This window comes from Echiichthys vipera (assembly GCF_963691815.1).
Source record: "Echiichthys vipera genome assembly, chromosome: 19".
Lineage (NCBI taxonomy): Eukaryota > Metazoa > Chordata > Actinopteri > Perciformes > Trachinidae > Echiichthys > Echiichthys vipera.
The window spans coordinates 15154711-15180720 of NC_139844.1; the positions used below are offsets into that span (position 1 = coordinate 15154711).

Consider the following 26010-nt stretch of genomic DNA (forward strand, 5'->3'; position numbering starts at 1 on the left):
AAAGCAACTAAAATCACTTAACACAGTAAACCTTTCCAAAGAAAGGTAAAGTGGGAACTAAGAGAAGATGACACACTGTAGCTTGATGCTTCAGTTCTGTAACCTCGCACACATGTGGAAGCCGAAAAAAAGGCTTTTTATACATGTGCATTAGGTCATTTTTAAATGCAAAAGCTGTAATATGTTTTGTTGTTGGTAAAACTCACACTTGTAGTGATGTCCTTCCATTCCTCTCCTCTCTGTTCCGTGTGTGCCATCAGGAGGCCAACACCACGGCGTAATGACACCCAGCGTCTCCAGACGGCCCCCAGCTCGCCGCCCTTTCCAACCCCACAACCCTGCATCGTACATCCGGCTCTCAGCTCTTCTATCTTACCAGCAAGGCTGCGAAGACCTTCCATTAGAAGCTTTATGAGGAGGTGAAATTAAGTTCAAATTAAAGTGTTTACATGTTTGTCAAAAAAATCCAGTGCATTCCTGTGACAATGGTACAGGTACATGTGGTGCTTCAAACAAGCAAAAACAGATTCCACAGATTTGCTCCAGCATTGTAAGGTTGTACTTAGGCAAAGAGGTACTTTGATAGGTCAATTCTAACATACTTAAAACAGCTGAGAAGGTTAAACTTTACCATGTTCACCATATACATTATAAGTACAGCTGAGGCTATTATTTTGCATACTTTTGGTAACCCATCCTGACATGGGCGTCTGTACCAAATTTAATTGATACAATTCACTCAAAAATATTTTAGTCTGGGACAAAGACCGGCAGACCGATGAACGACTTGCCATCCATAGAGCAATAATAACAGCTTGAGAAAATCTACTATAAAATATCCCAATCTATGACAGGCAGGGTTCATGTAGATCCAATATATGTCAACAAATGCATGTTGAAACATAAGCTAATCACCAGAAAAAAAATACTGTTGCATCAAACCTACCTTAGCTTCTTTTTGTTGGGCAACACATTTTCCATATGATGTCACATGTTTTGCAGCACACTCTGAAAGCTCGGCTTCAAACCCTGAAAGCCGCTGTCGTATGTCTTCATGGTACTTCCTGTGGCTTTGTTGTCTTATTTCACACCTGTGAGAAAGTTGTCTTTAATTTGTTTTTACTTTATTAAAATTATGAACGAGAAAAACTCAACAAAAGCTGAAGCACAACAGCCAGTACCTCTGCAGGGACTCCAGCCTGAGCTCGGCCTGGGCCTCCAGTATGGCTCTTCCCACCAACAACTGACTGATGATGCTGATGTGGAGCTTCTCTGTCTTTGGGCGGGACAAGCAGGGTTGTTTGGGTACCCGATCCACAAGGTGGCAGATATGAGCCTGAAATCCATCTTCAAGTTCTTCTAGAGCCTGCTGAGTCTGTCTTTGTTCCTCAGTACAGTCCAAAAAGGCTCCAGGAGCTGATAAGAAGGTGGCTTCAGCGTTAAGAAGGAAGCCTATTGCTCCCTGAGCAGCCCACTGGTAATCTTTCAAGGATTCTCTCGCCTGGCATAAAATGTCCTGTTGGATACATGTTATACAGTAAAACACAGTTTAGAAAAATAACAACAAAAGTAATAATTGCAAAGTTAAAAATTCTCAAAATTAGGCTGGGTGAATCCAGAGTATTTAGGTTTACCATTTGTAAACGGCACTCCTGCATGGTTGCTTCCCTAAGTGAGAACAATTCCTTATAGTTCTTTGGTTTAATTTTTTCTTTCCGTCCCAGACCTTCCAACACCCTCATCCCAGACTCCATATTTCTCCAAACAATCCAGTTCCTTCTTAGTGCAATATCTATGGCTTTTTCATCTGGATCTACTGGTTCAGCTCCCTCCAGCTCCACTCTTGTTCTTTGGAAAAGCTCTGTTAAGGCAGGAAGCTCGGAGGAGAAACGCAGGCCAAGCAGAAGCTTGGCCTCTAGATTTTTGATATCATCTGTGAGAGAAGACTCCCAGGAGACTAAAGTTTCCACAGTGCGGCGAATCCTCTGCTTCTCTGAATTAAGTTCAGATGGGTTCAACTCCTGAGCTATGGCCTCTAATTGGTCCGCTGCTTCTTGACACTGTGTCTTCACCAAAGGAAGTTCAACCAAGAGTGTTTGGCATAGTCTGAACCTCTCGCCCACATTGATTGTTTTGTCTTTGGCACGCTGGATTTGCTCCTTGGCAATGTCGCTAGAATCCTCCATTTGTCTCCTCAGGTGCAGATACTTTTCTTGCTCAATGGCATTCATACTAAGAGATTTGCACTGGTCTTGCAACTCCCCAATGGTGCACAGCAGGGAGCTTCGCCTGGCCTCCTGACAGTGCTGAAGCTCTTGCACTTGACACTGATGTTCCATTAGCATGTCCTTCAAATGTGCAATTGATGAAAGGATGTCCTGTGTTAAAGGGAACCGTTGCTGCTCCAAATCAGTGGAAATTTGGTTTAAGCTAGCCTGGATCGTCGATAACTCCTCATCTGAAGTGGTTCGCTCATGAATCAGCTCCTCCAATTCCCAACTGGCTGCTTTCTCATTAGCTAACAATCCATCTAATTCTGTCCAAAGGCCCGACAGTCTGTTGACAAGGTAGCGGCTCTCTCCTGGACTCAACCCGACAGCTATTTCCCTGCAAATGTCTGCCATTGCATTCATCTGCGTTAGTTGGCTCTCTATCTCCACTGTGGCTAATTTGTGACCTTTCAGCTCGCTCTCCAGCTTTCTGATGTCAGCTGTTGAAACATTTTCAACATGACCGCAGGGGTCTCTTTCAGCATGTGTTTCTGCTAGCCATGCATCTATGTTAGCAAGCTGGCACAACAGTTTCTCCCTCTCCTGCTGATTTTTCCTCATGGTGGCAAGAACATGATCCAAGCTGTCAGCAATAGCTTGATACAGGTCTTCTACCGTCTTCAATACTTGGTCACTTTCCTCGTTTTCCATATCCGAGGTGACAGCCTTCATCTGCTCTACTTCTACCTGCATCTTGGATCTTCTGAACCAAATATCAGTCTGAAATTTCTTCATCTCAATAATCTGAATACGAGCCTCCTCTGGGAAAAGAGCTAACTTTTTCCCAATAGAGATGTGATTTTCCGCCTGCTTGGCCCATATGATCAAGTCTTGTAATTGCTTGTTGATCTTAGGTGAAGAAATGCTGCCACAGCTGTTTGTTGAAGCGACAAGCTTGCTCTTGGTGACATTTAGCAAGGACCTGAGTTCCTGAAGACTACGTTTGACCTCATCCTTCTCTTTCTGACCCAATGAGAACTGGACAAGACCGTCTGACTGGGACTGTATGTGCAGATAAAGCTGGTTGTACAGTCTTAGGTCTGTGGTCAGACAAATAAATTCTAAAGGGCTTTTGCTGTCAGGGCTTTGAAAGCTGGATTCCTGAAGAGCTTCGAGTTTGGCTTTAAGCTGTTCGGCTTCTTTTATAAGCAGAGAGCACTGTGTAGTGGAGCTTGAGGCGTGCTGCAGAGCTCTCTTGATCCTTCCTTCTAAAAGCCTCCATTCCTCTTGGACATCTCCGAGTTGGGCGAGAAGGGCACCTGAACTCTCAGCGTCGCTCAAGTGGACCGACAATTGGCTACTTAACTGGAGGAGCTCTCTCATCATGTCTTTTTTTTGTAACATGGTTTGCAGCAGAGTGTTGAGTTTCTCAGCTTGAAGGCAACTACTTCCCAAAGTACTTCTAAAAAAAAAAAAAAGACAATAAAATAATATTAGTGTATCGTGTATCAGGCACACAGTGATGTTAATGCGACTAAAAGCTCACTTTTTATATTCAATGATTACTTACAGGCTCATCTTTTCCTTTTCAGCTGCAACAGACTCCATGAAAGCTCTGGTGAGCTCCATCTGTTTGTGATACTGTTTGACCTGATCCAGCTGCGCGGCTTTCACCTGCACTGTGGCAGAGGCATCCAGCAGTGCAGCACTCAATTGGCTTTCAGCTCTTTTCAAGGCACCTGGGTCACAATTCCTCACACTGCTCTCGCTTTTCATAGTAGCCACTTGCTCCTGCACAGAGCACCTGTAGTCCTGCAGCGACAAAAGAGACATCAGATAAAAGATATTCATGTCAATACTGATTTGGGGGATGGTAGATAGCTGTGTTTTTAACTTCATTTAGAAGAAAAGGTCAGTTACACCAAGAAAACCAACCAAAAGATGTACATACCTCTGCGTCCTGCAGTTGTTTGGTCATGGCCGTGACATTGAGTTGTGCTGGTTGATATCGACATGCCAGAACTTTTTGGACAGTTCTTACCAATCGAATCTCTGGTTCACCAGGAGTGGACTTCAGGTACCAATTTAAATCAATATGTGGTGTCCGCTATGAGAACAAACACAATATATACAAATAGGGGGGTTATTAATGGTTATTATTAATGGTTGCCTCCTCACATTTAAGAAGCTGGAACTAGGGAATGTTTGGTATTATTGCTTGAAAGTTCAATTATCAACTGATTACTAAAGTTGTATTATTTTCAAACTTAGTTTGCTTAGTTTATAATGGTTTAGTTTTCTCTTTTTTCAAGGTTAAACATGCCAACATGATGAATAGTCTTTCCAAAATTAAACAATATCGCACTTGGCATCACAAAAAAAAAAAAGTGGTACCGTGTTAGTGCTAGTCACAGACTGTTTATTGTGAGTAATTACACCCACTAATGAGGCAGGAAATCATTGTATCTCATATGTCCATCCTGTGGACCTTCCTGCCAGCAGCATTATGGGAATATACACAAACATCCATCAAAACACTGCTGCTCTTATCTGTTCACTGTTGCAATTAGAATTGACTCCTTTAGTTTTTTAGGACACTTAAAGCTATGCAATTATGTTTAAAGTCTTAAAACTTAAACATTTAAATGATAATTTGTGCAACTACAGAAAACACTTCAGTGCCATGAACAGTGCACAAATAACCTTTGTTTTTACTTTAATTCCTAGTTGAGAATTAAACCTTTTTAGGCACATACTCTAATGTTTCAGACTTCAACCTAAAACAACAGTAGAAATAACTCTAAAGGAAGATGCAGCAATCTATTTAAAAAGAAAAAAACAATTGATACTCACATTTAATATATTACTTCTTTCCACCAAGCAGTGGACCTCAGACAAAATATCCTGCATGCTGAACTTGTGTTCATAGGACTCTGGTGATCCACCTGTTGTCTCCCCGGTCCGCAGATCAGCTGCTGAACCCGGTGCTAGCCTCTCAGGCTCCATGCTTTCTTGGATCTCGCGCTACACACACAGATGACAGGGGTGGTGTCACATTTTAGCCTCTGTGTTTGTCGACAGATAATAACAGAGCTTCCTGTTCTCTCCCTGCTCCACAGAGGTAAATATTACTATGTTGCTGGTGCAGTTAACACAAGAATGTGCTTGTGTAAGGAGCAGTATGCCCCGAGGGAGAAGGACACTATTCATGGATAAAGTGCTTCCTCCCTTGCTTCTCTGAAGAAATAAGAGATATGTTATAACTTGGTTAGACAGGGCAACCACCAAAACATGACATGAACTGCTAGGTTACTGGATTACAAACAGGGGAGGTACCTATCTTAAATATTTCGGGCATGACCAAGGTGTGCCTTGAAGCAGGGAGCATGTAGAGCGGGAGGATTTGAAAAAGTACAGCCGGTTTCTGACTGGCTACAAAGAAGAACAACTGTTTAAGCCTTCTCAAAGTGGTGTCAAGATTTAGGTGACTAATGTAACAACTTTAAGTAGAAGATGATGACGTTAACATTTATTTATTTCTAGAAACTCAATGTACTTCCCTTGCACTTCTTTTACAGATTGAATATACTGAACACTTTGTGTGTCTAAATACTATATTATAGTACCTTTAATAATTCTGGTTAAAATAAATTGTTCTATTCTTTATTTTATTGGAACTGTCCCTTCAGCTGCATCTGCTTGTTAGCACTAAAAATAGGGAGAGCAAACAGCAAAAACGTTCATCACAAAATAAATACAATTTTTGTGCTGTTACAGTCAGAACATAATCCAGACAATGTTGCCTGTGTGTTGTTGCATTTACTCCTGTGTGCACATTTGTTAAAGAGACACCACTGAAGCAAGCTAAGTTTTTTGACTGTAGGGAGAAAAGTTTGACTAACCACTTAACATCGCAAGTTAATGTGCAAATGAATTCAACCGGCAAAGAAACAGATAAACTTGAAATTTGTACATTAGTGGGTCTTTTATGCCATATTTTCATTATAAGGCTGATGCATAACTGCATAGTGTCTTTATAACTCAAAATATAAGTTGACTACAAAGCCCAACCTGGCAACCACTTTTTAGAAAATAATCTTAAGCCGAAAAGTTACATGTGAAAAGATTCAGGCAATTTTACTTTATTACATGACAAGCAGTAAAAGCAACACCAGCATTAAGACTGACTTTTAGTGGACCCCTAAAGATGTCAAGGGGGCTAAAATGCTTTTCCCCCTGGTAGTGAATTTAGATACTACATTTGTTTTTGTAGATGTCATTGCAGGTTAAGCTGCCTGTCTCACAATGTTTATTTTGCCATTTTTGCTTTCATACCTCATTTATTATTCATTATTTTTCTTGTTGTGACCTATGGTCATGACTGAGGGTCTATGCAGGGTGCAAAATTCACTTTTTTTTTCAACTTGACCAATTGCTGTGAATGTTCAAATTTTACCAGCCACTCAATAGCTTTCTGTTGTTTCCTTTGGCTAATGAGTGAAGCAAATATACTAGCCACTTGTATATTTTACTAAAATTTGGCTGTTAAACATGACATTTTTGTGATTTGTTGTATACTGTATTGCATCATTTTGTTCTGGGAAGTGTATAATTAATTCTGTGCATTAATAAACAAGACCATATGCACAAAAAATGAATGCAAAAATGCTACTGGATTTTGGCAAAAGTATGACACTAAAATGCCAAATGGTGGGAGGAATAAATACTGAATTTAGGATAAAATATCACTTGCAAAAATGTCAAAAATACTAAAGTTCTCTGAGCACACTCTCTCTAACAGGGATGGAAGAAGAATGAAAGTAGAATGGTTTGTAAATGTCAAACATGGGTTGTCTTTGACATTTACAAACCATTCTTCTTTTCTTCTGTTTGATAAGTGAAAGCAAAGACTATGGATTTAGCTGGGACATGGAGGTCTTCTGCCAGCAGGGCAGTCAAACCTTGTAATTACAATGGCCCCAGTTTGAGTCCAACTGAGACATTTGTCGCATGCCCCCCCCCCCCCCCCCCCTCTCTCTCTCTCTCTGCCTTCTTATATCCTGTTTCCTTCCTGCATTTAAATACAGTTATTACCAGTGGAACACAGTTCTGAAAAAATGAAGGAGGATTTCAGGGAAGATAAGTAATATGACATCTACCTGTCTCTCTGTCACCTCCAGGTCCAGATCCAGCGATGCAGGCACCTTCCACTCACTTTCTTCAAATAGCGGTAAAGCTTTGTCTCGACTTTTTGTAACTTTCAAATGTTTCGACTTAGGCCGTTCCGGGTCACTCACATCTCCTTTGTTTTCTCCCTCTGCCACCTCTGACTGTCCTGTACCTGTCCTCTGTGCAGTGTCAGCAACAGTCAACTGTTTAGTGTCACCAGCAGGTACTTGTTCTTCTCCCTCCACTGTGCACAAGACTGAACTCATTGTTAGCTCTTCGGCGTGACAGGAATCTGTTGTCTCCTCTTGTTTGACATCCAGTAATGTTGTTTCTGCTACGTGTGCACCGTGGAACTGACATTCAGGAATAGTCCTGTGTGACTTTGAGGAATTCAGCACCTCGTTGTGCATTAATTCATGGCTTTTTGAGTTTACTTTCCATGGGAACTTAGCACTTGTAGACTTTACCTCCTCAAATTCTGTACGTACTGACTCAGAGGGGTTTTCTGGCAGATAGTCCATCACTTGAGACTGGTTTAAGGCATTGCTCTCTAAATAATGGTCTTTCAGGTCTGTTTTATCTAATTCAGGACTTGATAATGTTGTAAAGTCACAGAGCACTGCTCCCTGTGAATATCTGTGTGCATCTGGACTGCTGGCTCCAACACTGTCCTGTGGCTGGAACTCGGGCAGTTCCATGTCCAACACTATTGTGAACACTTTGTCTGGGTGCACACTGTTATCCTCACAGTATTTCTCCTTTTCTTGAGCATCAGTAAATGTCTTTGATTGTGCTGTTAGATGAAGGCTTTTCAAGTCTGTTTTGTCTGGGTCAGGGCTGATTAGGAGTGCAGATGTCTTCTCAGGAACACTTGAAGCTACCTGGGAACACCAGAGTGCATCTGCACCAACACTTTCATGTATCTGCGTGTCCCATGGCTCACTGTTCAACACTATTGAAAACACTTTCTTTGGGTTTGCACTTATGTCCTCAAAGTGTTTATCTTGTTCTTGAGCGTCTGTAACAACCTTAAATGTCTCAGATTGTGCTTCTAGATGTTCAGATACCTTTTCATGGGTAGAAAGAGGGAAACTGTCCGGCTTAGTTGCTGCAGATCCAACCCGGGGTGAGAAAGCGTGTGTTGAACTGGTTTCTTTGGTATTGTCTAACAATTTTGAGCCACGGGTTGAGGTAGTGTCTTTCTGCAGTGGTTCAGTGTTCTCTTCCTGAGCTATTAAACTCTTGTGGAGATTAGGAAATGAGTCTGACATTAAAGTGTTATTTCCAGAAAGTGTCTTGTGCCCACCTCTTAAAGGATTGCTATACTTTGGTGGAGTTGATGTTAACTGTTGTGATTTGAAATCATCTGGGATTTCTGCGCATGAGAACTGAAGAGGGACATCTTCTTCTGATTTAAATGTGTTGTCATTGTGATCACTTCCAGAGTTTTCATTGTTGTCTGTTGCAGAAGGAGAAGCAGGAGGACACATGGCCGTAGCTAAATAAGGTGCATCACTCTCACTTTTAAAAGTTTCTTCAACAAATCTGCCAGGCAAACCTTGGTCCGACTCAATTTGACGATGACCTTGACTGATCCGCGAAACCTGGCAAATGGAACCAAAAATATTAACCACACAATCGTTGTATTATCGTCATTATCTTGTGACTGAGGAGAAACTCACCAGGCATTCGAGAGTATGTGTGCTTTCACGGAGAGCAACTGATGAACTTTTCTCTAGTTCCTTTGTCACTTGTGGTCCAAGACAGTTTAGAAGAAAATCTTGTTCTGCGAGCACTTCTCGAAGACTTCGTTGAATCAACAAACCTTGATCCAGTGCTGCCTACGAGAGCACAGACAAAGATATAAACTCAATAAAATACTTTTTTGCAGGTAAAGTACATTTCAGAATTGAAGTACTTAAGGTTATTATAACTTATCCTGTGAGGAACATGAATGTCTTTACACATTCTCATGCAAATACATCCAATACCTGTTTGAGACATTTCACTTAAAACCACAAATGTCAACCTCATCGTGGAGCTAGAGGAAAAGTCGGGGGATCGCCAAAAGAAGTAGGGTATATCATCTGGGAACGATGAATGTTATTCATGATTGTGTGCCAGTCTATCCAGTAGATGTTGAGATATTTCACAGGATATGTAAACATGTTTGACATGCTGGTTGAAATGGATGAAGTACCAAGGGATCGATCAAATGATTAGGGTTCATCCTCTGGGGACCACGAATGCCTGTACGAAATGTTTTGGTATCAATGTAACTGCTGTTGAGATATTTTATCATCAACAGATGGTATTTAACAGACATGAATTAATTACTTTACATAAACAAATTAAGACCATCACTAAGAAATTTGGCAAAACCAGAATATCACAACAGCAACATGTTTATGATCTTTAGTAAAGCCAAAGAGCAAACCTTTGACATAATTAGCCACATCCTCCCCCTGAAGACTATCCATAATGTTCACCATGTACCAGGTGGCAGAGAAGATTTTTTTAAGAATACGGGATGAACCGGTGACATTTTAAGAGCAGCTCTAGATAAGATGTTCTGCTGAGTAAAAAGAAATCATAGGGTTTTGTCCTAAGCCACATACAGCAAAAAGGTAATAGTCTTGGTATTAACACGTGCAGGCCAAGAAGGGATTGGATGGCTATTTTTTTTTTTGCATGCGTGGGATCGAGACAAAAAATAAGGGCATCAAGGGCTGGTTCATATACTTACAGTTTTTACTTGATATTTTATGGATATTTTTAAAATTATTATTCAGAACAGTTTTAAAGACTCTCAAGGCTACATCGTTGTATTCTATGTGGAACATATAATTGATAATGTAGACACAACCTTATCTTGTAATGTTTATAGAATATAACATAGTATGCCAATGTGGTGTATACAGTTGATTAGGGATTAAGGATAAGGTTGCCCATATTAAACTTTTTTAATTGACAACAAGCCCCATGAAAAGACCAAATAGTACTCCAATTTAAGTAATGCTCACTTAAAACAACAGTGCCCAGCTGGAAACTACTGCATCTTTTTTTTCTACAATGACACTGTAGGTGTGTTTTTACAGATTTGCATCATCAGTAGGAATTAATGGGAGAGTCCTGAAGTATTAAGAAATTAACAAACCCATTGTCAGTTTTAGCTTTTCATGGTATTTTCTTACAATACAATTATCAAATGAGTCAGCCTTATGCTTAAAATTGAATTGAATAAATAACATTTAATTATTTGTTTTAGTTTGTTAAATGTATTGCAAAAACATCTAATTCTGCAGATTTATTGAGAAAAAAGGGAAGAAGAACTTTTTTTAAGCTTGTTATATAAATAGAATCCATAAGACAACTTAAAGGACACGGTGTTGTGTTTTTACCTGACTGTGTGATGGTGGTTCAGCTTGTACTGTTTGGCTCCACTTCTGCACCTTGTCGATGACCTGTCTCACCCTATTAGAAGTGTTTTCAGCACAATCCTGCTTCCTTTGTAGAAGAGTGGACGTGAGGCTAAAGTGAGAACATGAGAGAAATAACAAAGAGTCTGGGAAAATGGAATGAGTTCAAATAAATACAGCTTTGCCTCCAGTGGCTTTTCTTGGCATATCTGTGAATTTGTAGCATAAAACAATTTGATTTTGGACATTTTCCCCTGATAGCAGATAATGAGGTAAAGTACCTGTCAAGGTCTTTAGCACATGCATCAACAGTCAAAGTGACATTTGCAGGAAGCATTTCTTGTGTGATGCTCAACTCTCCGGTCTTCTGCAGGTCTGCAAGTCTCGCAGACAGATCTGTCAGCCTGGTATCACAGTCCTGAGGGAGAGGTTAATATCTCTTTAACTTCTGTGCTTTCCAATTAACTTGTTATACACAGTTATTCAGCAATAACGCAACATTTTATAGGATCTTTTAAAAATACCTGTAATGTACACCACTGCTGTTTGAGCTGGCTGATATCATGCAACACTTCACGGTTCCCACACAGATTTTTAGCCAGGTCTTCCAGAGCTGTTTGTACACAGGTGACCTCTTCTTCCACTCGTTGAACTCTCTGGTTGTTGTTTTCTGTAAGCAGTGCCAGACTTTCTCTGATGCTAATGTCTAGTGCCCTCTTGTGGTTTTGGAGGTTGCTGACGTGCTGGGAGAGGCTGGCCTGGGCCTCATCTGTGGAGCTGGCTGTGATGGAGTCCTTGAGTGTGACAATTTGTAAAAGGTCTTTTTCTATGTCGGATACTTCTTGTAGCAAAGCCTGAAATGTGGAGAGAGAGTGTCAGATAAACATGTTGTTGTTGGCATTTTGGGAAATTCTCCATCCCTATCACAAAATATGTCTTTTTTTCTAAGGGTTTTAATGCAGAAGAAATGTGAAAATAAAAAATGTTACAGAGATGATTCCTGATTCATCGGGTCAGTTAACTTAATGGACATCACCTCCAGAGCTGGTACATCAGTGATCAGTCCAAATGAGCTTTCCTTCTGGGCTTGACAGGCTGACATCCTTTCCTGCAGGGATTTCAATTTATGGCGGCAGTCCTGCAGTAACCGGTTAAAATGTTCCTCATTACACACACCTTCCTCAAGGCGGGAACACACACCCTGTGGACAGTTCAGGCATTTAGTCAGAGGACTTATATATCATTTTATGTATTTTTTGCTGTGATACCGGTGGTTCTTACATCCCATCAGATGATCCCAACTATCCGTTCATCAGCCCAAATGGTCATGCTCCAAATAAAACTGTTTATATGTTATTTTTAATGAATAATTATACTGTTTTCCATCTGTATACTGTATACTAGTTTATCCATCACTTTATTGTAATTTATTCACCTGTTTATCCATTAATTAAAGCAAACTGTAAACTAACATGAAACTAGTTTTCATGCAAGAATCACAATCTCAATTCTCCCCCAAAAGAATCGTCATTCTCATTTTATGAGATAATAACAATCGAGTAGCCCTGCTAAGTTTCTCTACAATCTTTCCATGTACTCTCTGACAACCGCAGAAGTACAAGTAATCCTAGTTGGTAACCCTCTTTACTAAAACTAGATTATCACTTGAATATGAAAAGTTTTACCTTCAGCTCATCCATCAGTGATGACCAGTGGGTCTCCAGCTCAACTGAGGAGGGATGTTTCCAGATGGTGTCGCCGGTTTGTTCAGCCAGTTCCCTGCTCTGCTCAGCCAAGCTGGTAAGAATTAATTGCAGGGATTCAGCCTCGTCCTGCAATTGACAGGCTTGAAGGCAGATTTGTCTGCGCTCAGGAGAGCTGGGCCAGTGGAATAAAGTGGGCAGCTGAGCGGTTCTGTGATGCAGCTCCTCCACTTTGTGGCAGGCCTGCTGTCTTCGGGCTAAGTAGGAGGGGGTGAGGTCTGGATCAACACTGAAACACAAAGAGAGACAAAGCTTCAGGGAGGACAGCACTTACCACCCATGAGGGTGCACATGGGTGACATGATAAACATCACTACCACAGCATCAATTACCAAAAGGCTGCAGAATAAACTGAACGCTAACGAACTGAAGGTTCAGCTAGAGAAATCATGTAATATTTTAATTCTAAAGGTTGTGCTTTCAAGTAAGAGTTTTTTCAAATCTAAATCAGGAGGTAATTCCAACAGTGTCAGAGAATATTATGGTAGGTAGTATGATGCAGCCCTTGGTGATAAGGAGCAGGAGCTGAGATAGAAGGGCATTAACGGTATAGAGACGCCGGGCATTCCAGACAAACTCAAATGATGTGGCCCCTGACAGGGTATGACGTGAATATGTCAAAGTTTAAGAAGCAAGAGCTATTAGAAAGTGCCCCACGCTGCCTCAGCAGTGTGTAAAGGGTCTTTTGGAGCCCCTTATAACCACTTGCAAAAGCGAGACTGAAGATGACGCTGTAAGACAAGGAGGAAGTGGAACGTAAAGGTACAGGCTCAGGCAGCACTTAGACATAGGGATTTTGTTAGGCAGGTACAGCATGAGCATGGGGGTTTGACTAAATATACCACAGCCTATACTCTACTTGGAAGAAAGTATCAGCACTTGACAGGAGGAAACTGATTGTCGACAGATTTTCAGACGTAAGAAGAGTCTGCTCGATGTGCAGGAGCAGTCTCACAGGAAAAGCAGGGCCAGTGGATGAGTTGGGGGAAAGTAGAGAAGAAGAAACTTAGCTTGGAGGGAAGTGTGGGGCATGAAAGCATATAAGTAAATGGATAGGTGAGGACTCAACAAGTCCTTTATGTTTAGTTACAGTATAGAAGTATATCAGGGTGTAAAGCAAGCCTGTCTCAAAAGGTTTTATCTGATTCCACTCACCCGTGATGAGGCTGATCCCTCCACTGCTCCTCTGTTTTCTGAATGCTTTCCTGAATGTCCCGCTTCAGCTCGTCTCCATCACGCAGTGTGCGGCTCAGACAGTTTCCAATATCTCTGAGCTCTTTGTGGCAAGCCTCCCCCTCTGCCGTCGCACTACCCACAGCCTGAAATATATATATTTTTACAGATTAGTTAGACTGCAATCGCACCGATCTGCAGGGCCTGAAGTGCATGTTGCTGATTGCTTTACAAATCCGCCATTCCAAAAATGTTTTCAGCAATAAAAAACAGACACTCCTTATTGAAGAACAAGTAGAAACAAATATAGATTAAAAGAAACCACAGACCTGTGTGGCCACACCCTCGTAAGACATAACACACTACTGTAACAACTGCCATTCAAAACAACATGATAACAACGTCAAAATGTGTAATTTAAATACTATAATTAATTTGGTCTTACTGTAGAATGTCCACACAGGTACTGGACTAACATGTGATTCAAACTTAAGGAGTTAAAGAGATATGTAGGGAGAGTGGGTAATGTTTTCTTACTGGGGCACAGTGAAATCTCTGCTCGATGGGACACTGGATGCCAATGTTTTCACCAAGTGGAGAGTCAACAGCACGTCTCGAATCTTCGTCACATGATTGAGTGGACACCTTGACGTCCTCGCTCAGAGAGCTCTGCTTCTCTGTGGAGCCATGCAGTATGCTGGTTTGAAAGTTGTCGCATCGTTCCAGCAGTTTTTTGCTATCTTTCACCACAGCCAATTGCTGAAGTGTGCTGCTTTGTAAGTACGACACAAGCTGATTGAGGGCTTCTGTCTTCACCCTGCATGTGAAAAACATTGGATTAACACTCAGTTACTCACACTTTCAAATGTCAGAGGTGGGACTGAAGCTTTGTCTTTGTGAGTGCAAGGTTACCAAGGGATGTACTGAAGTGTTAAATTGTAGAGAGGGGAAAATGTGCATCACAATGTGCAGCTTCTTCAGGGGGCACAAGAGGAAATTTAGTTTCACAATGAAATAAGGATGAGGGAGTTTCTGCATGAGCCAACTTGGAGTACACGCTGTGCTGTGCTGTGCTGTGCTGTGCTGCTGCACCTTATTCAATACTTTATCATTATCTCTCTAATTAAAAATAATGTATGGCTTTTAAAATTGCTGGCACAGTTAATGGAAATAACAAGCAGGATAAATAATGAGTTGTGTCAATAATTATACCACACAATTATACCTACAATTTTCCAGCCCGTTGTGTGACAACAAGCACTCCTGCAGTTATGGATGAGTCAGTTGGCTCTCAGTAATAACAGGCTATACAACTTCCATCATGCCTGACTCATCAAAATCACAACACCCAACTACTGCAGACAGTTGAAGCGCGCTGGATTACATTTTAGTTACTACTTTCTACGACCTTCTGGGTCTATCTGAATGCATTTGCATCCACATTATCCCTTTATTATTCTGTCTTGGAGGATGTTATTATCATTCACTTAAGTCCACTACAAACTAAATATACAGAATATAAGAGTGCACACTGCCTGATAACATAAACATTATACCTTTGTTGAAGTGCTTCCTCTTGCACAACACAAAGATCCTCCTCCTTCGCTGCTTTGTCCTCAACGGCTTGCAACCATTGTTCCAAATGCGCACCCTCCCTTTGCAGCCTACACACACACACACACACACACACACACACACACACACACACACACACACACACACACACACACACACACACACACACACACACACATACACTATAAATGTGCTGTATACAGTATGCACAATACAATGTAAATTAAAGTGACATCAAAGTGAGAAAATGGTTCTGCCGCAGAAAAAAAGACTTCAGAAAACAGGCTAAACTCGTCCTGCTGTCTGATTTTATCTCCGTAGTTTAAACTGTATGAATCCTTGGGACTGTTTGTACTCAGAGTTTGTGTCTGTTCTAAGATAAGTCTGATGATATTTTGTATTTTTCTTGCGAGAAAACCCATGAAAAGACCAAACAATGAAATGAACCTACCAACACATACTGCCTGTATGGCCAAAGTCTCATACATCTTATTCCTCCGTGATTTAGCCATTATATTCCAAAAACTATAAAAAAACACATAAATGAGCCTCACTGTTGTGTAACGCAACAAATCTGCAGCTGTTAAAAGAGCCCAAGAAATACAAAAACTACCATGCCCATAAAGTTGGGTTGGCCCGTATACAAAGAAACAGAAAGCATATGAACAAGCTCCAGAAATACCCACCCAGCAGCTCTCGTATGCCCTTATTGTAATACATAAATGTTGAATGTTATGTTGAATATGTGCATGCATGCTACATAGTTGTGAGGAGACATGAACCTATATTTCTGTAAACATTAAATGACAGATGCATTAATACATGAGATTGTTACCTGTCCAGAGCCTGGATATAGCTCTCAGTCTGTTCTTCCACCTCGGAGAATAGCCGGTGGGTGTCTCTGACTTTATCCTGCAGCTGAACCCCATCCACAGACAGACTCTCGAGGTTGACTGGACTTGCTATGGAGGACATAACATGCAGATGCTCCAGCAGATTCTCTGCCTGCTCATCCTGCTTCTGGAGCTCGAAAAGTAGATCCTACAGAGAAACATAAGTTAATGTTAGCAACAGATTTCACACTCTTTTCTAGAGATCATTTCCAGGACGTTTCCAGTGATGATCAAACAGGTATGATTGACAGGGATCCCACCATACACTAATATTTTCCTCTCTGTGGAAGTCAGATTTAAAAGATGTGCAGTCTATGGCTATAACTGACTGATAGCCTGTAGGAGAATGTTGAAATAACTCTCCAATTGTAGATGTCACATCATGTTTTCTTTTTCTCTCACCGTCCATGTTTTTTCCATGACTGGAAAGTTGGTCAACTGTTTTCCAGGATGTGTGGGAACCCTCAGTGATTAGTATTTTAAAGAATATGCTATGAATGTCTATTCAAACAGTAGCTTTGTTGTCAAACTTTATAGACTATGTAATTATAGCTTCTGCCAAATTATTTCAATAGTACAGTATGTTTTAAGTAAGTTAAGTGTGTACTTTTCAACACGTAAAAACTAAATGCAATTTTTTTTACTTTGAGTTTGGCCAGGACTGTTGCAACATCTGGACCACTGAGAGAGAGGAGGGAGTCCTGAATGTTCTGAAGGGAGTTGTAGCATTCAGCCATCCTGGCAGTGATTTGTCCCTTAGCAGCCACCATCTGCCTGTAAACGTCCTCAGCATCAGAAACGACCTCCTTCAGCTGCTCCATCTTCTTCCTAATCTGAGTCTCCACAACCTTAGACCAAACAAATACAATCAAGAGACCTGTGTCACTCCATCTGACCAACGGCATCTGCCAGCCTTATTTCAGCCTTAAACACAAATGCTGCATGCTGTACCTGCAGCTCCAGGGGGGCCTCTGTGCTTTGTAGCAGTGCCTGAAACTCAGTGACTCTTCGGTGAAAACACTCCATACTCTCCTCTTGGGCTACAATCTCATTCTGGAGACAGCAGGGGAAGATGATCATTGTTTAAAGTAGATATCTAGAGAATATGAACTTCCCATAAGACAAACCAGGCAGGTATATAGTCACTTTTGTATTACAGAATGAAACAGGAAGGCAGTTTTACCTGCAGATCCCTGATGTCGTCTTCTGTTTGAAAGGATGGACACTGAGCAAATACTGTTAGTTTATTGGCCACCCAGCTCTCCACCTCTGCTCCCAGCTGGATGACCCCATCCCACAGAGTCAGGCCACGGTGCAGGCTTTCAAGGTGGGAATCTGTTCTTTCTGATATCTGCAAGAATTGGAGTTGCAATGAACTCTCATCTTACAACACACAACCAAGTCAACATATGACCTTAGAAAGTAGATATTTGCAATGTAAATTATCTACTATACAACATTTTAGTTTACATGTAGGAGCAGCAACAAATAAAAAACTAAAATAAACTATTTGTGTCATAAATCAGTACGTAAAATATGGAACAACCTGCAAGAAAACCAGTAAGATATTATCTAAAACCAAATTCACAAAAAGGTTAAATAAGAATACAAAACTAAACTTTTCTGTAATACAAACATAAAAAATAAAATTGTTATATTGGCTCATTGTAAAAACAAACATTTTTTTTTTGATGAATTCAAATATAAAACATCACAATCACAGGAAACAATAAAAGCAAATAATAACTTTAAAGTTTTGTAAAAACAAAAATAGTAAGTTGAAACTTTAAAGTAACTCACATCCAGCCAGCGGTCCATGAGAGCATCCGCTTCCTCCTCAAATGGGATGACAGTGCATTCTGGGATCTGACGAAGATGAGTGTGAAGCTGCCTGCAGATACTGCGGACCTCCTCTACGCCGTCTCCAAGACCATTCAGGTCGTTTTTTGTTTCCTGGACCTGAGAAAGCACACACATACAATGCATATAAAACACGATGATTTATTAGGGACACAAATGATTGACAACCCAAAACCTATAAAACCGATGTCTCCCTTAATCATCTTAATCAAACCGTGTAGTGTACCTTAGTGTGCAGTCTCTGCAGGTTGTCTTTCCCCATGTAGGAGGCTTGTTCACTGATGGTGCTTTCTGCTCTCTGCAGGGTCCCACTCAGCTTCCCACGACTGCTCTGAAACCTTTTCAGCAGCTCTGTCAGGGTGTAACACTGCTCCAGCCTGTACATGATCCATAACACAACACACACATACACATACACCAAAGTCAGCAAAGTAATATAATTTGACATAATAGGAAATCACAAAGGACTGAAACCGCTCCCTTTACCTTTCAATTACAGCTTTTTTGGCCTCCTCCCAGACATCTTCCACCTCTCTGTTTTGACTCACATCATGGATACCTGATTGTGAAGATGCGTCTTGTATGAGCTGCAGCTCACCGAGGAGGCCAGCAAGACGACTTTCCAGGTCTGTCAAGGCACGTGTCCTGCAGGGGATGAAACGATCATTAGTGTACAGGACCACCCGTCCACAGTGGGAAACAGAAAAGAGGTGCAAATGGACTGATATTCACACCTGGAATACCAATCAGGCAATGTTTGAAAAATAAAAGAATGCATGATGCAGTTGGAATGTTTTCCTTTTGATGTTGTTTTGCAGCGATAATAAATCATCTTGGATTGTAACTGCAAGCATGCTGCAATGAAATGCTGCAACAAGCACATGCAGAAATATAAATGTCTTTTTTTTTTACTTTAAAGCTGTGTAGAAGAGAACATCCTGATTTATATGCTTAATATGATGGACTGAACTCTAACAAACACTAAGGATGATTGGTTTTTGGAACTGGAACAATGTTGTACCTGTGTTGCAGAGCAGGCAGGGTGGGCTCCTGTAAGCTCAGCTGCTTCGCTGCCCCCCTTATGTCACTCAGAGCGCCTAACAAGAAAACTCTCCTCTGGACAAAACTCTCCTTCTCTTCCTCGTTTTTCTTAACCTGGCTGCTTCTTCTTCTTCTCTGGTCCTTAGCATTTAGGAAATCCCCTTCAGACGCCCATGTTGGATCCTGTTGTTCGGCCTTCTTATCTCCTTCCAGTTGTCTCCTTTTGGCCTCCAACTCTGCCTCCTCTTCCGTCGTACTCGGAGTGGGATGATCCTGTTCCTCTGCTCCCCTCCGATGTGGTGAATCATCCCCAGTCTTTGTCTGACTTTGCTCCTTTCCCACTGGAAATAACTCATCTTTTATGTCCCTCTTCCTTTCTCTCATCAGCTCTTTCTCCACGTCCACAGCTTGCCGGGACAATGATGTCACTACATCCTGGCACGTCACTGTTGCCCCATGCATGGTCAGAGTCATCCCCGCCGCCTTTAAAGTGCAGTCAACACTATCAGATTGTTCCGCAGCACTCTGCAACCTCTGCTGCATTGCTGCCTGCCAAGTATGTCTCTCCTGCTCCCACTCTGCTTCATTTTGCTGTCTGCTGGGGTCCTGGCTCGCCAGAAGGATTGGGATCACAGACTTGATTTCCCTCACTGTAGCCAGGAAGTGATGCAGAGCCTGGGCAGCTGACCGAGCCTTCTCCAGCCGCTCTCTGAGCTGCTCAAGATGATGAACATTGTTGTGAAGAGCCTGGCAGAGGGATGAAGGGGATGTGGCTTCTGGCCCTCGCCTCTCCTCTTCAGCCCCTCGTTCAGACAACTTTCTCATTTCAGCCTGCAGTCTGTCATCTATCTCCTGGGTAAAGCAAGAGGGATTAATCATTATTTTTGCATATTTGACTGACTTGATTTAAGCGTTATTCTTTGGAAAAAACAGATGTACCTTAAAATCAGGATCAGACATGCTGAAGGAGGAAACGTCCACAGACTCCCTGATGATCCGGTCCAGTTTCTCTGTCATCAGGGCCACCTGATCATCCGTAAACTCCATCAGGCCAGCAGTATTCTCCAGAGGAGTCATCCTGACACAAACCAGAGAACATTATAAATTATCATCATGTACAGTACTAAGATGTGATATTAATTAACTCCCATCTTCTGATATAGATAATAATAATACAATCGGAAGCTCCAGAACAACAACTAAATACTGAAGAGAGAAAGCCGTTTCCAAGGTCAAGAATAAATGTTGAAACTAAATTGTGCTTAAAGTGCTTAAAACGTTAAAGATAACTAAACTGGCCAAACTCAATCTGCTGATGAAGATAATATGATAATAATATCTTTATTTATACAGCACTTATACAAACAAACAGACAAACAGAATTACAAAGTGCTTCACATTAAAGGAGAAAAAAAGAAAGACGATGTCACATTTTCTGACAATGAAAGGCTAGAGTCTGCTATGAAATCTACGACATCAAGTTCATCTCACTAGTGTCTGTTATTCTTGTTTCACTTTACTGAAAACAAAGTGCATTGCACGCTGTTATGTCTTTCTGGTAAGTCTGTCGTTTAAATGAAAAAAAAAAAACATTTGAGATGTAAATAACATGCAGTCAATTGTATATATTTCTTCAAAATAAGATGTATAAAACTTTCACTGTCAAAGGAAGATGCTGATCCAAATGACTTCCTTAATGCCAACTGATGTTCTTCTGTGCTCATCTTTCAGGTCTAACTTTATCTCTCTTACCCATACCTTTCTAGTACTTCTTCTTTGGAGGAGTGCTCTTTCTGACGGTGGGCGGCTATCTCTGGGATGACGGTCCACTCTGCCTCCTGCTTGGTCTCCACAGTGTCACCCCTGACAACCGCCTGGGGAGATGGGAGAGTCGCATAGTAACAGTCCAATGCAGAAAAGAGGAAGGAAGATTGAGCGGTTAGCCTATTCAATCACTGAGGATTAGTGCCCTGCAGCTGGTGCTGTGTCTTGTACCAGTCTGCCACAGCCAATGAAACTGCTGAGTATTTTTCTGACCAGGAAGACTTAAGTACAGGCCACTTTAAATGCTATGTATGAAGTAAATAAGATAAATTCAGGGTAATTAACATATGCAACATACACAGTCAAAATACAATTGGCTTTCTACTGCAAGTCACGTCGTAGCATTTTACTTTGTATCAACATTTCGCTGCAACAGTTACAACAGACCTGTCTCATATCAAATTCAAAGCTGCACAGGCAAATATTTTAGATAAAGAGAACATTTGCACTAGATCTGTAAGGTTCCAGTTAAAAGCTTGCCCCAGCGTTCTAAATATTATTTCTTAGTACTAAAGTACTAAAATATCTAGTGTAGCTGAATATCAAGGAAAACAATATGGAAATCTGTATAAAAGCACCCATGTGCTACCTTTATACCTGTATATGAGTTTGGGTTTGCTGGTTGCCCTCTGTGATGTGCAGCAGACGAGCTTTCAGGGGCTGCTCTTTGGCACCACAGCCTCTGTAATGTGTCAGGTCGTCCTCCCTTGGGACATCCCGAGCTTGAAACTGGAGGATATCAACATGATACTGCACTGATGCAGCAACACACACAGGTGAGAGGTCTTGTTGTGGGCTGTCCACGCTTTGTTTCTGCAGGAGATCGTTGGTCAGCGTTGTGTCGGCCGACACACCAGTTGCTCTCAGCAGGGAGTCACCCCGGAGCTGCCGTCCCCTGCTGAGTTAAAAAAGCTTTATCAGGGGCAGATCGGGGCCAGTCAGTTAGAACTTCTCAGTCCTGCAGGAGTCTAAGTAAGATTAAGACTTGAAGGATTACAGAGTGACAATTGTTAATAAATAAACTGTCTGCTTCAATTGAACAATGCCATTCAATTAAATTAAATTCACAGTTCATAGAGGATACACACTTGGTGTTAATTTAATGCCAAAAAATGCTGTCCAACTTTAGCCAATTACATGAATGAATGAATGTCTTAAACAAAAATCTTCTACCTACCAAAATATAGAATGCTAGCTGCTAGTTTAGGCTAACATAATGTTCCGTAGCATCTAACGACAGCAGACAGCCGACCCAGGAGGGCCACCACTTCACAACAGGCCGAACAAGGCCCCAGTCGTCCTGTTGTTAGTTATTGCTGAAATATTATTACACCCTAATGATGCATAAGACCTTATCTTACCAGTAAGGTGGGTGCGCTGTGTCACTGGATTGTGTTTCCTGTACTTCATCTGACTCCCTCAGTTGGTCTGTTGCTAGGCAGGAGGACTGCCCTGGTGCAAGTGTTTCACACAGCTCTCGGAGTGATTCAACCTCAACAGATACAGCTCCATCAACGACGACCTGGGAGGAATGTGAACTTCTGAGAAACTGAAATCATGTATCTTTCTGATCTTTTGCCAAAATCATACAGTTTGCCACACAGCCACAATCAGATGTTAATGGAGTGTTACAGAGGTATGACAAACAGGCTACCTGTTGCTGCGGCACAGAGTCACAGTCAGTCGGGTCAGTGGCTTCGTGCAGAGTGTTAGTTTGTGTTTCACACTGTACTACAGAAAATGACTGCTTTCCCTCTCTGATCTTAGACCACAAGATGGGAACAAAGGCGGCCATCTCTCCACGTACATCCTGAGTGTGACACAAATAAAATGTAAGTAGTGCCAGGTTGTCATGATATATCATAACTGTTAAAGGGAGTTACAGGTGGGATAAAACACTTACATGAAACCTTACTGGATATTATTTTATTAATTTAAAGAAATAGTTTGACATTAATCTGCTTTTTTGCTGAGAGTTAGATGAGAGGATCAATACTATTATCCTTTCTAGTGGGTGCAACAGTCTTCTGTGTACAGTCCCTGTCATACCTCCCACTGCTTTTTGACTGAGTTAGAGAGGAGCATCAAGTCCTGGAGTTGGGGCCCAGTGTAAAAGGCCCCCAAACCCTCCACGGCACCGAGGAACTCGTCAAGGATGGCAGGCTGCAGAATCTTTAAAGCCCTCTGCACAGAACGACACACAGCTGGACAAACAGGCACAAACAAAACAGACAACTGTGCAAAGCAGAACATCACAGACCTTTACAGATTGTGTCCAAATTGTGAGATTTAACTTTGAGTTTCCAAAGTCTGGATGTTAAAGCATGAAAAGCATCTGCTCTGTCTTAACCAACACGTGGACAGAAAGCTCACAATAATCAATTTTTGGCGATTAAAAAAAATCTGAGTAAAGATTATTGATTAAAGCAATTTTTTGGGAATAAAAGAATAACTTATAAGTTACACTTTTTTACGACAAAAAACATCAGTTATGGTTAGTGATGCTCTTCTTATTCTTCTTCATTTATCATTTGAAACTGTACCTGTTTCTTTTTGGTTTGTGACTCTGAAATCTGCTTGCCACCAAATAACTTGATGGCTTGCTTGATGCGTCCTTGCAGACGAAACCTGGCCTTCTCCAGTCTGCTCCTTGCCATTGACTGGGCTTTTGAATGGACTTCACTGCGGACCAGCACCGGTGGCTGTGGAGGTGTTTCATCACTCTGTACCGTGTTTGGTCGCCCTTTGATTATGGATTTCAAAGTTTTAGTTTGTGAGAGGGGTGAATCTTCCTTTCCCCCTTGACTTGTCACATGTTTAGACAGAACAGGACTTTTTGGACACTTTGATCCAACAGGAGTCAAGACAGGTAGAAGCTGATCACAATGTCTCAGACTTGAAGCTTGGGATTGGGATTTGGAAAATGAGTGAGGTTGGATCATGGGTTCAGTTTCAGTTGCTGCAGGAGAGTGAATATGAGGCACTGGTTCCCTCAATGGCTGAGACAGCATTTGGATTTTAACAATGGTTGGTTCATCCTGCGTGTCCAGGCGCTGTTTTTTAGGCCAACCCTGGAGCATTGTTGTCCTTTGTCGAAGTGTCTGAGAAGGAATCTCAAGTGAAGCCTGATTTGGGTCTTGGGTTTGCATCATAACATTCCCAATGTGATCTACATGTTTGGTTCTGGCCACAACAACTAACCCTACCTCTGGCTGTCTCTGTGTCTGATGGGCTGTTTCACCATGTTGCAGAAACCCAAGGGAACTAAACATTCCAAGAATCTCCTAAAAAATGAAACACATACAAAATAAGTCACGTAAAAAAATTAGGAACTGTTGAAGGACTATAAAAGTTTACCATACACTGATTTAACTCACCTGGCAGTGGGGGACTGCCTCTGAGATCCTGTCCTGTATGCTGAAAGTACTGAGGTGCTTTAGTGGAGATGTTTTCTGTACTCGCACCACAAGGTCCTGAAGATCCTGTCCCTCAGTTACAACCTGGCTCTCCAGCTGCAAGCCTCGAGAGATCAGCACCTAGAGAGGATTATATAACCTACATTGTGTTATCTGTACGTTACTGTTTCATTCTTAGGGCTCAAACTAAACATTAGCATAGTTTTACAACTTTACAGGACACGTGGGCTTTATATCTGCCCTTAAGTCACACAAAAGGCGCACTTTGTGCTAGGTGTGCACTTAATACGACCAGATTTGCGACATGAGTTTGTTTCCTCTTGCTAATTTTGTTTCACTGATCAAAACAAACACTATACTTTAGACTAATGAATGAATCTGTGAGCGGCAATAGCTTGTGGATCGTATTGCTGTTAACCATTCACAACTTGCTATTGTATAAATGGCTATAGGCTCATTTAACATAAGAATCAAAATAATGCCTAATGAGAAGTTCTGGTTTGCTGACTTTGATTGTAGGTTCCAATGTAGAGCATCCTCTGTGCTTTTTCTCCTTCTGGTGCTGGTAACAGTCCAGAGCCTCTGTGCTCCAGTGGTCCAGCTGAGCCAGACGGCCCTCCAGCGTGGACGCAGCCCGTTGCAGTTCTCCACAGGTCCTCTCTGCTTCAGCAAGCATCTGTCATACATACACAAAAAATCAGGACTGAACCCTATCCTTTGTATATCAACAAAAAATCTTATTAAAATGTTGCAATTGTAACAATGGCTACAACTGCAGTTTTTCCTCTCACTGGTCTTATATAGAAATTGCACAGTACTGGATGTTTACCTGTGCACTGCTTAAATAAAGCTTCAGCCTATTGAAATGCAGTTAGTCAGAGTTTTTGCAGCAGAGTACCTGTGGGACAGCTTGCTGGAGGTTCTCTGTGTGGCTTGTTTGAAAGTTTGGGGATGGACTGACAGATGAATGATCCATCTCGGCCATCTTTTTACTCAGAATCTGATAAAAAAAAGTACGAGTCAAACAGAGAGACTAGCTAAGGCATGGAAAGGTATAAAAACTGCGTCTTTTTTTGCTGCTACTCATCCATTAACGAATTTGTAACTTTTCCAACCTGTAGTTTCTGCCTGTTAGCTTTCAGTGGGACGGACGCCACCTCCAGTGGCTGCCTCAACAGCCAGCTGGCCTCCTGGGTCAGTGAATGCACCATTTGAAGACACAGGGGACCGACACTTGGCTCAGATGACACTTCCTAAGAAAGACATGCTTCATGACTTGCAACCTTTATTGATGTCTGTGTCCTGTTATCCCTATGCTTAAATTTAAGTCATATTTAAAATAAAACAATAGGCCTTAACAGTTTGAGATTAATGCTGTAAATGATTTTAAATCCTTTCATGTACACTTTGTGCCCGTGTGGAAAGAACAGCCAGAACTTGCATACTTACAAAGACTGTTCTCTTCATGCATTCAGCCCACTGCATGTTGACTTTGCTGAGTTGTTCGGCCAGAGCGAGGCTGGTTGGAGATTCTGTCACTTCAATGAGCGAGTTCCCCGCCTCGTTTAACTTAGCCTGACATGAAGTCCACTCACTCATGTCCTACAGTCACCGATCCAAAAGACAAAGAAATAATAACTGCAGCTTCAAATACTGGACTTCCTAGA

At 41.5% G+C, this 26010-nt stretch overlaps 1 protein-coding gene across 10 annotated transcripts in view; it reads right to left on the reverse strand.

Annotated features, from left to right (window-relative positions):
* Nucleotides 1–26010, reverse strand: part of syne2a (spectrin repeat containing, nuclear envelope 2a) — an 82410-nt gene that overhangs the window by 47372 nt on the left and 9028 nt on the right. For 7 of the 10 annotated variants that reach the window (XM_083934067.1, XM_083934068.1, XM_083934063.1 and 4 more), the window contains 37 exons: nt 25793–25945; nt 25459–25596; nt 25242–25343; nt 24852–25019; nt 24305–24463; nt 23471–24211; nt 22977–23111; nt 22582–22737; nt 22289–22449; nt 21525–21825; nt 20862–20977; nt 20043–20181; nt 19084–19955; nt 18549–18707; nt 18289–18439; nt 18003–18161; nt 17386–17553; nt 17154–17255; nt 16847–17050; nt 16145–16350; nt 15291–15398; nt 14272–14551; nt 13717–13880; nt 12484–12790; nt 11835–11999; nt 11323–11652; nt 11080–11216; nt 10781–10910; nt 9062–9220; nt 7370–8983; nt 5064–5234; nt 4162–4317; nt 3781–4022; nt 1635–3672; nt 1182–1516; nt 947–1091; nt 207–407 (listed from right to left, as the gene is read on the reverse strand). In XM_083934067.1, the coding sequence (XP_083790193.1) occupies nt 207–407; nt 947–1091; nt 1182–1516; nt 1635–3672; nt 3781–4022; nt 4162–4317; nt 5064–5234; nt 7370–8983; nt 9062–9220; nt 10781–10910; nt 11080–11216; nt 11323–11652; nt 11835–11999; nt 12484–12790; nt 13717–13880; nt 14272–14551; nt 15291–15398; nt 16145–16350; nt 16847–17050; nt 17154–17255; nt 17386–17553; nt 18003–18161; nt 18289–18439; nt 18549–18707; nt 19084–19955; nt 20043–20181; nt 20862–20977; nt 21525–21825; nt 22289–22449; nt 22582–22737; nt 22977–23111; nt 23471–24211; nt 24305–24463; nt 24852–25019; nt 25242–25343; nt 25459–25596; nt 25793–25945 (11172 nt within the window). The remainder of the gene's footprint in view (nt 1–206; nt 408–946; nt 1092–1181; nt 1517–1634; nt 3673–3780; nt 4023–4161; nt 4318–5063; nt 5235–7369; nt 8984–9061; nt 9221–10780; nt 10911–11079; nt 11217–11322; nt 11653–11834; nt 12000–12483; nt 12791–13716; nt 13881–14271; nt 14552–15290; nt 15399–16144; nt 16351–16846; nt 17051–17153; nt 17256–17385; nt 17554–18002; nt 18162–18288; nt 18440–18548; nt 18708–19083; nt 19956–20042; nt 20182–20861; nt 20978–21524; nt 21826–22288; nt 22450–22581; nt 22738–22976; nt 23112–23470; nt 24212–24304; nt 24464–24851; nt 25020–25241; nt 25344–25458; nt 25597–25792; nt 25946–26010) is intronic. The other 3 variants (XM_083934062.1, XM_083934069.1, XM_083934061.1) reach the window with 3 other exon arrangements.